Below are 14,520 nucleotides of genomic sequence, written 5' to 3' on the forward strand. Positions count from 1 at the left end.
TTGGCTGTGATCACTGTCAAGTAAGAGAAAAACTGAATCAACAATTTCTCAAAGAATGGACTCAGAACCCGGAGTTAAAAGTCACAGCACATTAAGACAAGTTCAAGGCTATATCAAAGAATACTTGAATCAAGAAGAACTCAAACAGAGGAAGATAGATGCAACAGGGATCTTAAACCAGCATATGCACTTAAGGTCAAACAAGAATGCATATCGATAGAGGAATAGCGTTGAAAAATCAAACTACTTTCCAAAGGATTAGAAAACAAGGACTTCAAGTTAGGATACAAAAGAACAGGTCAACTCGAACAGAATTCAAGACACACAACTGAATAGCCTCGAGAAATAGTTTCTAACGTGCCCAAAACCCGCGATTCGCTTTACTCAAAACTTGTATTTCATCTATGATAACCCATCAGTGCTTTCATATACATAATTCACTAGTATTAAGCCGGCCAAACTTAATCTCAGGAATTATGCAATGCAAGACTAACAGCGTTAAATCAATAGACCGTCATGTGCATAAAGCTCTAATCCTCGTCATTCAACAAGATCTAGAACATGACAAACTCTCAGAGTATGCAATTGAAGCATAGTCAGTCCATTCCTCAGGCTCTACAGGAAGAACTGCTCTGATACCATAATGTAACATCCTAACTACCAAAGCTCACACTTCCGGCTGCGCGACTCTGATAGCTCGGACATTACGACGACACTTATAATATTTAATACTAAAATATGAGCCTGTTTGAAACTTTAAACCGCAGTACCGCTTCCAAAAATACTTTTGATATACAACGTACATCCATACAACTTACAGAAACTCATAAAGAGTACATCCATATATATATACACACATATATATAAATATTATTACAAACATTAACCAATACAATTCCTATCCCTCTTACAGAATATATCAAGATAAAGGCGAGGGTACAATAAACCAAAACTAAAACAATGCAGAGCATCTCAACAACAACTAAATAAACTCTTCGTAACTTCTGCGCCCATATCCTGAAAAGGGAAAAATGAAGGGGGGGTGAGAACATCATCCTCGAAAGGGTTCTCAGTAGAGGGTTTTTGGGAATTACTGTAATAGGATACATGAAGATAACCGCACCAGTGATTTATAACCGTCTTATGCCTCTTTTCAAAAACAACGGTTTACAATGAAAGTAAAGTCGGAAATCTTTTCAGAAAGAAAAGCCGTTCAATTCTCAAAACTCAAAAGCCTTTCAAAACGGTTTATCTATGCGGAACCAAAATAGCCTTTCATAATTTTATTCCAAACCAGAAACACAAAAACCGAAATCAACCATCAGTTCATCTCTTTCCAACCACGGCCCTAGGCCCAAACAATCCAACCAACAACTAATCACCACAATCCAACAGAGTCCCAGATGCAAACACAGACAGGAAGTTCAAGCACAAACAAACAGATATTACAAGTAGAACAGTTAGCAATTAATCACATAGGCAAACCAAGTATAATATGCACACCCAACCAATGTCACACAAATGCATATGATGCATGCCTGTCCCTAGTGGCTGATGATATCATCTGTCGGTTATAGAGCCAACCCGACAAGTCCTGGTAGCTAACCATTGGACTGTCCCTCTGTCGTGCATCCCCAACTCGAGTTATACTCATCATAAACTTGATCATAATCATGATCCATATCCATCACCCTCACTGGTGAATATTTACGGGGGCGAGCTCATCCGGGCCTTTCACAGTGCCCGGCCACACTTACGACATAGGGTCAACAGAGTATCAAGTCTCGACCTGGAGCACGTGGTGGCTAGCCACTGCTACTACCCAGGGAAACTCGTATCTCAGATAGTGGAAGTGCAATATTCACATTTATCAATGATTCAGCATAAACATGCATTCAATCTCATCCATGGATCAACATCCATCTCAGCCATCCGGCTGACGGTTCAGTCCAGAACCAGCCAATATTCATATCATACACAGCCATTCCGGCTCACGGTTCAATCCAGAACCAACCAATATGTATAATCATACACAGCCATTCCGGCTCACAACAAAACAGCACTTCCACCATTCAACATCATTAAATTCATAAAGTCAGCATTTAAGCCATAAATCATTTTCTCAATTCATTTCACTTTGAAATCGAGTTTCAACTCTTTTCAGCCTTGGCTTTAAAGATCTCATTTCTCAAATCATCTCAGGCTCATAAGCCACTTTTACTCAAGGTAAATTCCCCTTTGAAAACAATGCCACTCTCGGCATCCTCTTTCCAAACTTCCATAACCATGGCAAGTTAAAGACTTATTGTGAAACATTCAAAATCATCCATTCAACAATGGGATTTTATAACAAAGTTTCTCGGCAGAGTCCCAAGTCTTTAGGGGAGAATAACATATCTCATTTCGCCAAATTCATTTAAAATCATTAAAACATTGGCTTTCTGATTTGAGTAAGAAAATAGGATCTAAGCCAAACCGAGTCACGTAAATCATTTACTTCTTTCAAAGCCGTTTTCTTTACTTAGGCAAAACCAACTTCAACCCCCCATGATAAATTCTAAAGCGTTTCACTATTCAAAATTGCCTTAGTCTTGCAAGAATTCAGAATTCAAAGAGTACTTAAAACCTTTCTCAAAACATTTCAAAATGAAACTTGTCAATTGACATTCAGGTTCTTTCAAAGTCATTGAAACTTCTTTAATTGAAACCCCCAAGTCAAATTCAAAGGCATAAACCCTTTTCACGTTCAAACAGCTTTAAAACACAAGTTTCATCTAAATAACTTTCTCTTGAAAGAGATACAATGCCTTTCTTAAGAAGCAAGACTAAATTACAATTTCCCCTTTTACTAACTCATTTCAAAAGCATGAATCATCCTTTTCTTGATAATTCAAAAAAATAGTAGAAGTCTTTAACTCATCATTCTCCAAACAACATTTCAATAAAGACTCGGATTTTTTTGAAATTTCGGCAGCACCTCCCCTAAAACTTGGACTTTGCCACCCGGTTCGGGTCCCAACAAAACCATTCCACAATCCTTTTCCAACAGTCCAAACTTCAAAAATCAGTCCAAGGCAAGCCAAAAATCCAACAGTTATCTCAATTCTATATTTCAAGAAAACCGTTTCAAAATCAAATCATTATCAGCCGAATACACTCATTTCTAAAGCTTTAAAGAAACGGTTCAGCAACAGTCATTTATCAAAAACCAGCTCATTTAAAGCCAGCCAGGCTGAAATCAAGAGTGCATTCTATATTACACGTTCTCAAAAAAAATCCATTCAATTCAAATCATTTTCCAACAAATTCAACCCGATCTCAATGCTTTAAAAGAATTAACTTCAAATACACATAATCATACAAAACAATCAAATAATACATAGGACTGATGCAATCACCAAATACACATCCTCACATCAATACCCATATGTAATAATTCCAATAATAAACTATAGTTTTCGGAAAGCGCCCCTACCTCAAAACGCAATTCCATAACCTAAACGCCTCACAGAGTCCTTTCCGCCTCAACCCGAACTGACGGCAACCAAAACCTCAGCTCCAAGCCACCTTCGCAATAGCCATAGCAACACTAATCGCAACATATAATAATCAGGACTCGATCCCACATTACCAAGACTCATATTCATTAATCAAACAACCAAATACTAACGCGAGGCTTTTCGAAACATAAATACCTACTGGGATGACAAAACGAGGCAGCTGCAACTCCGAGCACGGAATGCAAGCACGAATCCACAACCCTATGATGGACAGCACTGCAATGCCTCAGCATAAGTTTACAGAGCAGCGACTGAAGGCCTTTCGACTCAGAAATTCTTACCAAAACAGAGAACTCGGTGGCTGTTTCCGGCGACAGAGGCAGCGGAGGCTAGGTGCGGCGACACCCAATGGCTCTTTCTCCCTCCACGCGACTCAGATGACCGCTGCAGCAACAAGCCATGACTATGGTATTCTCAAAATTCAAAAGAAACAGGATCCATTAACAAGACCTTACCGGCAGAGTTTTCCGGCAACGGCAGCGGGGTTTTCCGACGACGGCAGCAAGGTTCCCCAGTGACAGAAACGGGCGAAAGCTCCGACGATGGTAACCGAGGCTTGCCGGCGGCAGAAACGGCGGCGATAGCTCCGCGCAGTGGGTCGCGTCCCGCACGCGCCACTGGTCCGCATCTCCCACCCTCAACATCGCGCGACCTCTCTCTCTCCTCTAGGCTCTCTCCTCGGCGATGGGAAATGCAGCGACAGCCTAGTTCCTCACGTGCGGCGGTCCGGCGTGGTGACGCCGCGGAAGAGTCTCCCTCTTTCCTCTGTTTGGTTCGGCAACAATGGACCCACGGTGGCGCAGGATGGCGGAGTCGCGACTGGGCAGGGACGAAAGGCACGGCTTCGACGGTGGCGCTCCTCGCGTGCGGCAGAGCGCGACGACAGTGAGGCCTCATCTCCCTCCTTCGCGTCACTCTCTCTTCTCCATGGCACAGTGGCGGTGATGGTTTGAGAGGCGTCACAGGAAGCTTCGGCGGTGGCGACGTGGCGGCGCGACAGCGAACTCCCTCCTCTCCTCTGCCGCGACTCGGTCCCCCCTTTCCCTCTCTGCTTCGTCCTTCTGGCTCAGTCCCCCTCTTCTTTCCATTTTCATTCTTTTTCCTTTGATTCAGGAACTGGGTGGGTGTGTTTAGGATATGGCTGCACAGCAAAGATAGTGAAGAATGGGTTTGGAGGCTGCACAGCACTGAAGGGAGAATGGAGGGAGGGTATGCCAAAATTAGGGTAAAGGCCAATTCGGTAATTTTAACAAAACTAGGGTAATAGGGTTAGTTTTGTAATTTCAAATAAAAGTAAGGGTAATATAGTAATTAGGAACAAATTTTAATCCAACAAAATTAATGTATAGAAATACTATTTGCTCCTCAATTTTACAAATTATTTTCAATAAAATTCCCAAATCTAAAAATTAGAAATAATATAATTAATTTCTCTATTTTCCAAAATAGCAGCATTAATATTTAAAATATTAATTATTTAATCCAAATCATATAGAAATCCTTATTATTTCACAACTATCAAGTTTATAATTTGGATATAGAAAACAATCCAATAATTGTGAAATTGGATAATAATCATAACGTATCTCAAATCCAATAAATCAAAACTTGCCTTAATTACCTTAAATAAAATAATTTCTGAAATTAAGGCTATAAATAACTATATGATTTGAGACTTGATCATAATAAGACTTTTCAAAAGTTCTGGGCCTTACAAATTTCACCTAAATATTAGAACCAAAATAATAATAAAAAAATAGAAGACAGAAAGCACCAAGAAATTCTTTTTCTAACAAAAGATATAATTTAGATTAAAATCCAATTTTTTTTGAGAGATTAAAATCAAATTTGTATTGATATCATCTGACTTTTCTTTCTAACAAAAGATAAATAATTATTTTTTATTAATAAAATGCCCATATTTTATTATCAAATTTTTTTTATCTAGTTATATCAACAAACTAACCCAACAAGTTTAAGCCATTTATTTCGATACTCATGATTAGTCGGGTGAAATTTATTTATTCGGAGTATTTTTTCTTTTTTTTTCTTTTAAATACACTATATATTATGCAATTTATTTATTTATATATTTATTGGTAACGTATACTTCATTTTCTCCCCCTATACCGTCTTACACCATCATCGTCATCAATAGATATGTGTGTTTCAATTTTCGAACTTTCAAACACATCCAGTCTCAGTAGTCAGTGGTTACATAACATGTAAAATTATAAACAAAAAATTGAATTTTCAAAGGAAGATAACGCAAGAACATCATGCCAATTCGGTGTCACAACACCCATTCATTTCTCAATGAATTTATTAAATTCAGCGCAAACAACTTTACGTCTATGAATCGAAGAAATGAAATATAAAATAGTTTTGACTAAAAAAATACAAAAATAAAATTAAAAAATATAACAAACAATTCAAATGGATTAGTGAATGAGAATGAAAATGGGAATGCAAAACTCGAATAGGAGAGGATGGATCTATAAACCCACTTTGTTGAAAAAACACTGCCAACCACATCACCACTGAGAAAGTAGATTAGCTACAAACCCCATACGGAGACAATGATTCACAAAAGCAAACCATGATCCATAAATATAAGAAAACATAAGTAGAAATTTTATCTTTGTAATCGTTGAGAATGACATGTTATTAAAAATAGTATAGTATAGTATAATAATAATTAATTTTAATAAACAAAAAATATTTTTATATGTATTGATATATTTTATATCCTTACATCATCTCATTCAAAATAGTATAGTATAATAATTAATTTTAATAAATAAAAAATATTTTTACATGTATTGATATGTTTTATATTCATTTTAAAGTAAAAGATTATACTTGCCATTTTTAAAATATTATGCATTAAAATGGTGTTAATGTATATATACTAATATATTCTATATTTATAAAGCGTATGAATACTCTTCTTTCATAACATCCTTTAATTTTCACTTAATAGAAACTAATGGTTCATAAAAAATGATGCATCTAGTCCACACGAAATGCTTGAGACAATTTTAAACATACCCCAAAGAAGATGTCCCTCTCTAAAAAAGATATACACAAAAACAAAACTATAAATTACATAGATAAGACTGAAAGATATAACAAAAAAATACATTATATTTTATCAAAAAATTCCTTAAATACAACGTTTTCAGTCCTGACAGCATCAACTAATCCTTCATCACAAAGTAAAATCTTAAGACCATTTCTATTCCTAACTCGGGAAAGAGCTACATAAAGTTGACCGTGAGAAAACACAGGACGACGCAAGAACAAACCGACTGTTGATAATGTCTGACCCTGGCTTTTGTTGATTGTCATCGCAAACGACAGAGAAACCAGAAATTGACGGCGTTGGAATTTAAACGGTATAACCGTATCACTGGAAATCATATTCATTTTGGTGATAAAAACTTTATCCCCAACATTGCTACCAGAAACAATATCAGCACCGATCACATTTGTCCCTAGATCTCGCACAACAAGTCGAGTCCCATTACACAAACCCCCAGCCGGATCAATATTCCTCAACAAAATAATAGGCACGCCTATTTTCAACTTTAACGAATGATTAGGTAGACCAGAACACCTAATCTGATTCAAGAATTCAACAGTTATCCAATCAACATCAACATCAAAATAGGCATCACTACCAAATATCGAATCAGCACTGAGATAATTTTTCTCCTCACTGGACAACAAGTCAACTATATAATTGTTTATCTCTTCAACATTGTCGACAGTCGGAGCGAGTATTGCCCTATCTTGGAAAAAACTTGGATCACGAAAATTCTGAACCAAATTTGGATAGATTGTATTTACAATATCTTCCACTGGATTTTCCAAGATAGGAATGATTAGATCAGAAGGAATATCAACAAAAAATTTATCGTTGACCACTGTTCCACATCGACCTTCACCGATTTGAAGTATCCAATCTGAAAACGACCTTAACTCCTGAGCAGTTGATTGTTCCGATCCGATTACTAACCTCATATTTTTTGTCAGTCGCAAAACTTTGCAATATTTCCAAACGATAGAAGAATTTATGGAAGCCATGACAATCTCAGCACGCGAACCTTTTGGAATAACTGGCAAGACCTGCCTGAAATCACCACCCAGAACGACCACCTTCCCACCAAAAGGTAAATCTTTATTCCTATCAGAGACCGAAACTATTATATCACGCAACGTCCTATCGAGCGCTTCAAATGCTAATTTGTTAGTCATCGGTGCCTCATCCCAAATAATCAAATCAGCCAATCGAAATACCTCAGCTTTTGGACTATCCTTCTTAATCCGGCAAACAGTGTCTGTAGCGATCTTCAGTTTTAAAAATATAAATATAAATAAGTTATAATTTATTTCATAAATTGGAGTTTTCTATTTTTAGAAATTATTTTATTATTAATAATTGAACTAATTTTATAACTATTTGAATTCAATCAAATACATATTCTTATATATATATATTATGATGAAATATTTTACATAATTAAAACTATAATTCTATTAACCTATAAGTAATGAAACTTATATGTATATTTTAATTTGAGTAATTGATATTTTAATTTAAAAATAGAGGTTAGTTAATAATATTATTATCGAGTTCGATATCCGCCGATATGAGTAAATATCAGCACTCTTTGTTGAGCTTAACTTTACTAATGCTTCACCAAATACCTTTCACCTTTAAGTTACTAATGTCATTTAGATTAGTAACTTATATATTATTAACTTTATATATAAATTATTATTATTATCGTTATTATTATAATTATTATTATTATTATAACTATTTGACTTCCCTATTTCCGATTACCTAGTCTACGCTTTCGTTTATATATATATATATATATATTATTCACTAAAGTTCGTTCCTGTATTATTATTATTATTCACTATTTAACCTAATACTTCAATCATTATATATATATATATATATATATATATATATATGAATGCCGTAAGAAAGAAAAGAAAAGAGAGAGAATAGCGTAACGAAGAGAAAAAGAAAGAACGTAAATTCCTTCGAACTTCCGGCTTCGATTTCTTACAATCTGTAACTCCAATAAAAAATCTAGTCCGGTAAGAGTATTCGTAACCTCCTCTTCTACACGTTGGCACCATTTTTTATTAGTGGAAGTTGCAAGTAACATAGCTCATCTTTTCTTTGGGTTTGGCCAACGGAAATTTTAGGAGGGATAGACGATTCTGGACATTTTCTTCTTCGATAGCTCAGTCAAAAAGTTTCTCTGGAGCTTCGAATATTTTGATTCCGTACAAAGGTATGGTTTTGGTTTTTCGTAGTTAATGTTTAATGTCACGTGGAATCTTAGGCTAGAAGACCTTAAGATAGGTATGAACTGAATGAATAATTGATGGATTGTGTATATGGTATAAAATGTGTGGTTTAGCTGTTGTTAATAATTTGCTGTTGAAGTTAGTTGGTTTTGGAAAAAGATTTAATATTGGTATTTGTTTGATTTTGAAATAATGTTACTGGAAATGATTTGAATGATTGAGAGGTGTTTGGTTCGGTAGTTGGGACCCTTGAAGGGTTGGCAGAAATTTGAGTTTTAGAGGAGATACTGCTAGAATTTCTATAAGAATTGGAGTTTTGATTTGAAGTGTTATTTTAAAAAGAAAGAGATTATTATGTGGCTTGTGTATTTGAGACTATTTGTTGACCCTCTGTCGCAAGATGTGACCGGGTACTTTAACTCCCCGGATTCCCCCATGGGCATGCATATATATATATATATATATATATTGAATATTATATTTGAGCTTGGAGTTTAACTCCATGGAATATTATTGAGCTTGGGGATGCGCACACAGAGGGACTGTCCAATGGTTAACTACCAGGACATGTCGGGATGGCTGTATAACCGACAGATGAGACTCATCAGCCATAGGATAGGCATACATCATATGCATTTGTTTGCTTTGTTTGAGTGTGCATTGTCTTAGCTTGCTTAACTGTTTAATTCTGCTTATCCGCTACTTGTTCTACTTGCTGTAAATGCTTCTCTATCTGTGCTTTCCTTGCTTGAACTGTATGTGTATGTTTTCTGAGAAATCCCTCTTGATGAAGGTGTGAGGGGAGAAGGTTGTTCCACCAGTGATTCGGCGGATTGGAGGCGACAGAAAGTGAAGTATTAAGTTAAAGTTAGATTCAGAACTAGAATACCTTAGATAACTTACCTAACTTTTGGTTTAGTTTATTTTATTTAAGAATGATTTTGAGTGTCGGAGTTCTAGGAATGCCTCTGACTTTCCTGAGACCTTTTATATTAACTATGTGAGCACCTTTACCATACTGAGAACCTCCGGTTCTCATTCCATACTATGTTATTATTTTTCAAATGCAGGTCGTAAGGTATCTCATTAGGCGTCTGGACACCTGAAGCAAAGTGGTTACTGTGTTTTTTTGTTGTGCAGTGATGTATATACACGTACTTAGCTTTCTCTCCACATAACTTATTCTTTTTGATCCTCTTAGAGGTTTATGGAGAGGCAGAATTTTGTTTATGTACATCTTGGGTTTTGGATATGTATATATATATGTAAATATTCTCCGGCCAGCCTTAACTTCGCGGACTGAGTTAGGAGCTTGTTATTTTGTACCTTTGACTTTCTATTCCTACTTTTATTATCTTACGTTTGATAGTTATAGTTTTCCTCACACGCAAGATGTTCCGTTTTCGGAGCGCGGCGCTTTTTATTTTGCGATTTTGTTTTACCCATTTTTCAAGGCTCCTAGTCTATTATATTCTTTCTACTATTATAAGTATGTATTTTAATTTTTAGAAGTCGTAATACCTCGCCACCTCTATTTTACGACTTAAGCGTAAATTTTGGGTGGTAGGGTGTTACAGTGTCTTCAGTCAGGTCAACAGGAATATTGAACATAGAATGCGCCGTCTTACCACCAGGTAACAACAGAGAAGCAATACCACTAGAAGCAACATTTATAACAATCTTTTTCTCATATCGCAATCTAGCTGACAAAACTCTGTATAAAAAAGTTTTTCCAGTGCCACAAAACCCGTACACAAAAAAGAATCCATCCCTCTTATTCGAAACACAGTCAATAATTTTATCATAGACCACCCTCTGTTCTTCATTTAACTTTAAGATATTTGCATCGTGCTCACGAGACAAAGAAACAGTATCATACTGCAACTCACGCAGCAGCATCAAATTGCTAAATTGAGAGACTAAAGAGTTATTAGGAACCGGCATGCCATCATAATTTCTCAATGATTTTCCATTACTCTGCAATAGTCTCTCAATCTTCAACAAACAAAACGTTTGCAACTCGTCCTGACTCATAGTTAGATCTACATTTAACGATAATTAATAAATATTAGCACCATAATATAACTTCTCTACTGTGTGCATGCGTGTGTGCCCACCTGTCATGTAATAAATTCACGATGAACAAAAATCTTACAAGGATATTGCAGCTCATGTCTTCTGCGGTAAAGAATATCATCAGACAAATAAGTCCAAGTTTGCTCCCAAACTAACAGAGGTCTTCCCATGGAACCAGATAGCAGTAACATCACAAAAAGCCTCCTTAGCTGTGCAGCTGACGCTAACTCGGCGACTTCCTTAATAGCAGAAACATACTCCTTATCATCTATCAAGAATCCCATGGCGGAACATGCCTCTTGAAATGTATCATAAGTAACACCATTCACGGTTCTTATACTTCGAAAACCTATACAACCTCTCTGCACATTCAACTCATGTAGAAAAGTTCACCAGATGAGGGATGAGCAAAACTCAATCTTCCAATTGAGAATCCCCTCTGTCTTGGCTTCCACTCCCTGCTCCTCAAACAATAGACAAGTTTTCCTGGATATTCAACATATGTTATAGACCGCCCCTCCGAGAACCGCCTGTTGGCCATCATCCAACCCGTAAACATCGTCAGCAAATCTTTGTTGCGCAAATAAACATGAGTAGTGCTATCAGCATCATCGAATACAACATGTTGCTGGTTCGGCAAGTGAAAAGTCAACCTCTGTACCGACGGCCATCTTTGATGAATATCGTAAGCAAAAATTCTCCACATGGATTCAGACGATGACAAATAACGACAATCGTAATACTGTTTGATCTCATCAACCACCTGAGAAGATTCACCAACATCATATGTTTCTCCAACAGTTACAGTCACCCGATCCGGACCCTTATTAACATACTTAAAAAGATACTTAATGACGTTTGACTTGTTACAGAACTCGAGATTTATGTGAGCTTGATATTTCATTAACAATAGTAGATTATAGGGCACAACAAATCTGTTGTCGATATCGACATCGTTGATCTTCACTGTGACACCCATATTACGACGTCTATATATTGGATAGCCATCTTCATCAAAGCTCATTTGGTCAACGAATCTTTTCGGATAAAATTTTGAGCACTTACCATCTTTCATGCAAGGAGAACTCGGTCTAAGTCGACCACAGGGACCATGGATCATGTACTTGGTGACGACATTATAAAGAGATGGAAATTTCTGGGGATTGGGTAGCTCGGCACAAATGAATTCATCAACAATTTCAACACTTTGTAAGTTGCTTTCCCCGTTAAGCCAGAGTAACATGTGTGTATGCGGTAGACCTCTTTTTTGGAACTCAATAGTATACATACCTAAAAAATACAAAAAACATCCTAAAGAAGCCAGACAACTACATGTCTGAAGACGACAGACAGAAATTGAAATGCTAAGCGAGAAAAGAACATACCTGCATTAAGTGGACCAAAAAACACACCTTCCTTGAGATCGCTAAGGAGGCACTTCAACTTGGCATGAAAGACACGACAAGAGATATCAGGACGATCAGCGATGGGAATTTGCTCTCGCTCCATGAACCGCTGAAACTCAGGCCAATTTGGATTACACATAATAGTGAGGAATAAATCTGGATACCCAAAATGTTTACAAATCGCCATGGCATCCTGACAACGGTTAAACATATAACGTCTACCACCAGTGAAGGAGGAAGGCAAAATGATTCGTGTCCCAATTGAAGAAGCTTCGTCATCGCCATGACACATAGCCTCCTCTATTCCTTGAAGGACTTCTCCTCTAATTGTACTTTGCTTCATTCTAATCTCATACAACCTCTGGGACTCAATCATGGTGAAACAATCAACAACAAATTATTGAAACAACCGCCTACACTTGTGAATAATTCCATCTTCGTGCTCCCTAATCTGGAGACGAAAACATATGAATTTCTTGAGGGAAACTCTTGTTCTCCTTCCAGGAACATATCCAAGCTGTTCACCTCGATAACCAATGTTCACCTGATAACCATCCTCGCCATATGGAAACAACAGAGGATACTGTAAGGGCCAATACAGAGCATGAGTTTCATATATACGTTGCAACCGACCACCAGTAGATCGAACAATAATGTCACGACCATGGTCCGACGAATCAAAATCTCCAACAATCAAAGCAGCAACTTCATTGCAAGAGGGAGCACTGTACATTCTTCGATCAACGTTCCGTTGCGAATACAACTTCAATGAGAAAATCTCAGATGGATGACACTGATAGAATTCTCTAACTCTTCGAAATGACTGTGCTATGACATTATGAGTATCGATCATTTGCAACAACTCAATTATCAATTCTTTATCTATCTCAGATGTTTGCCTAAAACAAATATATATTAACCACAAAAAATATATTTAAAAACCACACAGAATACAATTGTAACATATTTTGATATATAATTATTAGCAAAAAATGACTAATAGCATATTATAACTGGAACAAAACACAGTATAACTATGAAGTCACAGCTATAAACCTGTTTTCCAATACAGATAACAATAAAACATCGGGAAAATACAACAAAAAGGTTAAACAACAAAGTTTCAAACACACATACCCAAAGATTCGCTGCCTATGCATTATCTCATGCTGAGTGTCGTATATGTATAACTGCGCAAATTTAGGCTTCTCACCAGCATCTAGAAGCAAACTTCCAATCCGATGATAATTTTGACCACTTATTATAAACTGCGGTAGACCCCTCCCATCATTCACTGAATCCAATACCTTACCGCCAAGAGACGTGAAGGCAAACATACTGTTATAAGATCGAATATTTTTTTGGAAGTACAAACTCTTGCTATCATGTCCATTGATCAAATCATATAACAGATCTAGGGGCTTTTGGAGATAAGGTAACTGAATTTTTCCCTTTGAGCAACAAACAATAAAAATAGGACGATTAACTGTAGAATCTCTTTCAACACGTTTTAATACCCAGAAACACGCGCCACAAATTGAACATTCATAGTTAGGGTCACCAACATCAAGGCAACCTGGTAAACATAAAATCAAGAAAAATATACACAACAATAAAAGAACCTCATCTGAATTATATGACACGAAATAGATTCAACACAACATGAATAAACCATTAGCATAAAGATATAATATAGACTAAATACTTGACTCGTTTGAATGTTGTGAGAAAAATATATCACAAAACACTATTTTTATTTTACACTAACTGCATAACATCTCATGACATAATCACAATGGGATGTTTTAGCACTAAATAAATAAGGATTCTATTTTACTATTCTTGAATAATATATGATTTAAGAAAGAGAGCGTACCTTTTATCTCACTTTGCAAGAACAGAGGATGATCAATAACAGAATTAACTTGACTGAATGAATTTATGGAAGGATCATATATTTCTGATTGGTCTATATCATCTATTTTGATTTAAAATAAGACAAACTTATGTAAAGATATATTCGACAACCAAATATAAACAAAAATTAATCATGAAATAAAAAATCAATTAATTATCTAATAATGAACATGTAAGCTAAACATTACAAATATAATAACCTATGAAAATCAATAAAAATTAAACAT

At 36.2% G+C, this 14,520-nt stretch overlaps 2 protein-coding genes across 2 annotated transcripts; both read right to left on the reverse strand.

Moving 5' to 3' along the window:
- Positions 1–3,974: 3,974 nt before the first annotated feature.
- LOC148570480 (ATP-dependent DNA helicase RRM3-like) lies at positions 3,975–11,254 on the reverse strand. Its single transcript, XM_088507058.1, has 5 exons — positions 11,050–11,254; positions 10,470–10,936; positions 6,735–7,913; positions 6,612–6,631; positions 3,975–4,701 (listed from the first exon to the last, which is right to left on the reverse strand). Exons 1-5 carry the CDS (start codon positions 11,252–11,254, stop codon positions 3,975–3,977), a joined length of 2,598 nt encoding a protein of 865 aa, XP_088363184.1.
- An 86-nt stretch (positions 11,255–11,340) lies between these two features.
- Positions 11,341–12,752, reverse strand: LOC107633059 (uncharacterized). The gene is made up of 2 exons (XM_021117284.2): positions 12,356–12,752; positions 11,341–12,260 (listed from the first exon to the last, which is right to left on the reverse strand). Exons 1-2 carry the CDS (start codon positions 12,750–12,752, stop codon positions 11,341–11,343), a joined length of 1,317 nt encoding a protein of 438 aa, XP_020972943.2.
- Positions 12,753–14,520: the final 1,768 nt, after the last annotated feature.

The sequence above is a fragment of the Arachis ipaensis genome, chromosome B3, assembly GCF_059453495.1.
Source record: "Arachis ipaensis isolate K30076 ecotype BB chromosome B3, ASM5945349v1, whole genome shotgun sequence".
In the NCBI taxonomy this organism is placed as follows: Eukaryota; Viridiplantae; Streptophyta; class Magnoliopsida; order Fabales; family Fabaceae; genus Arachis; species Arachis ipaensis.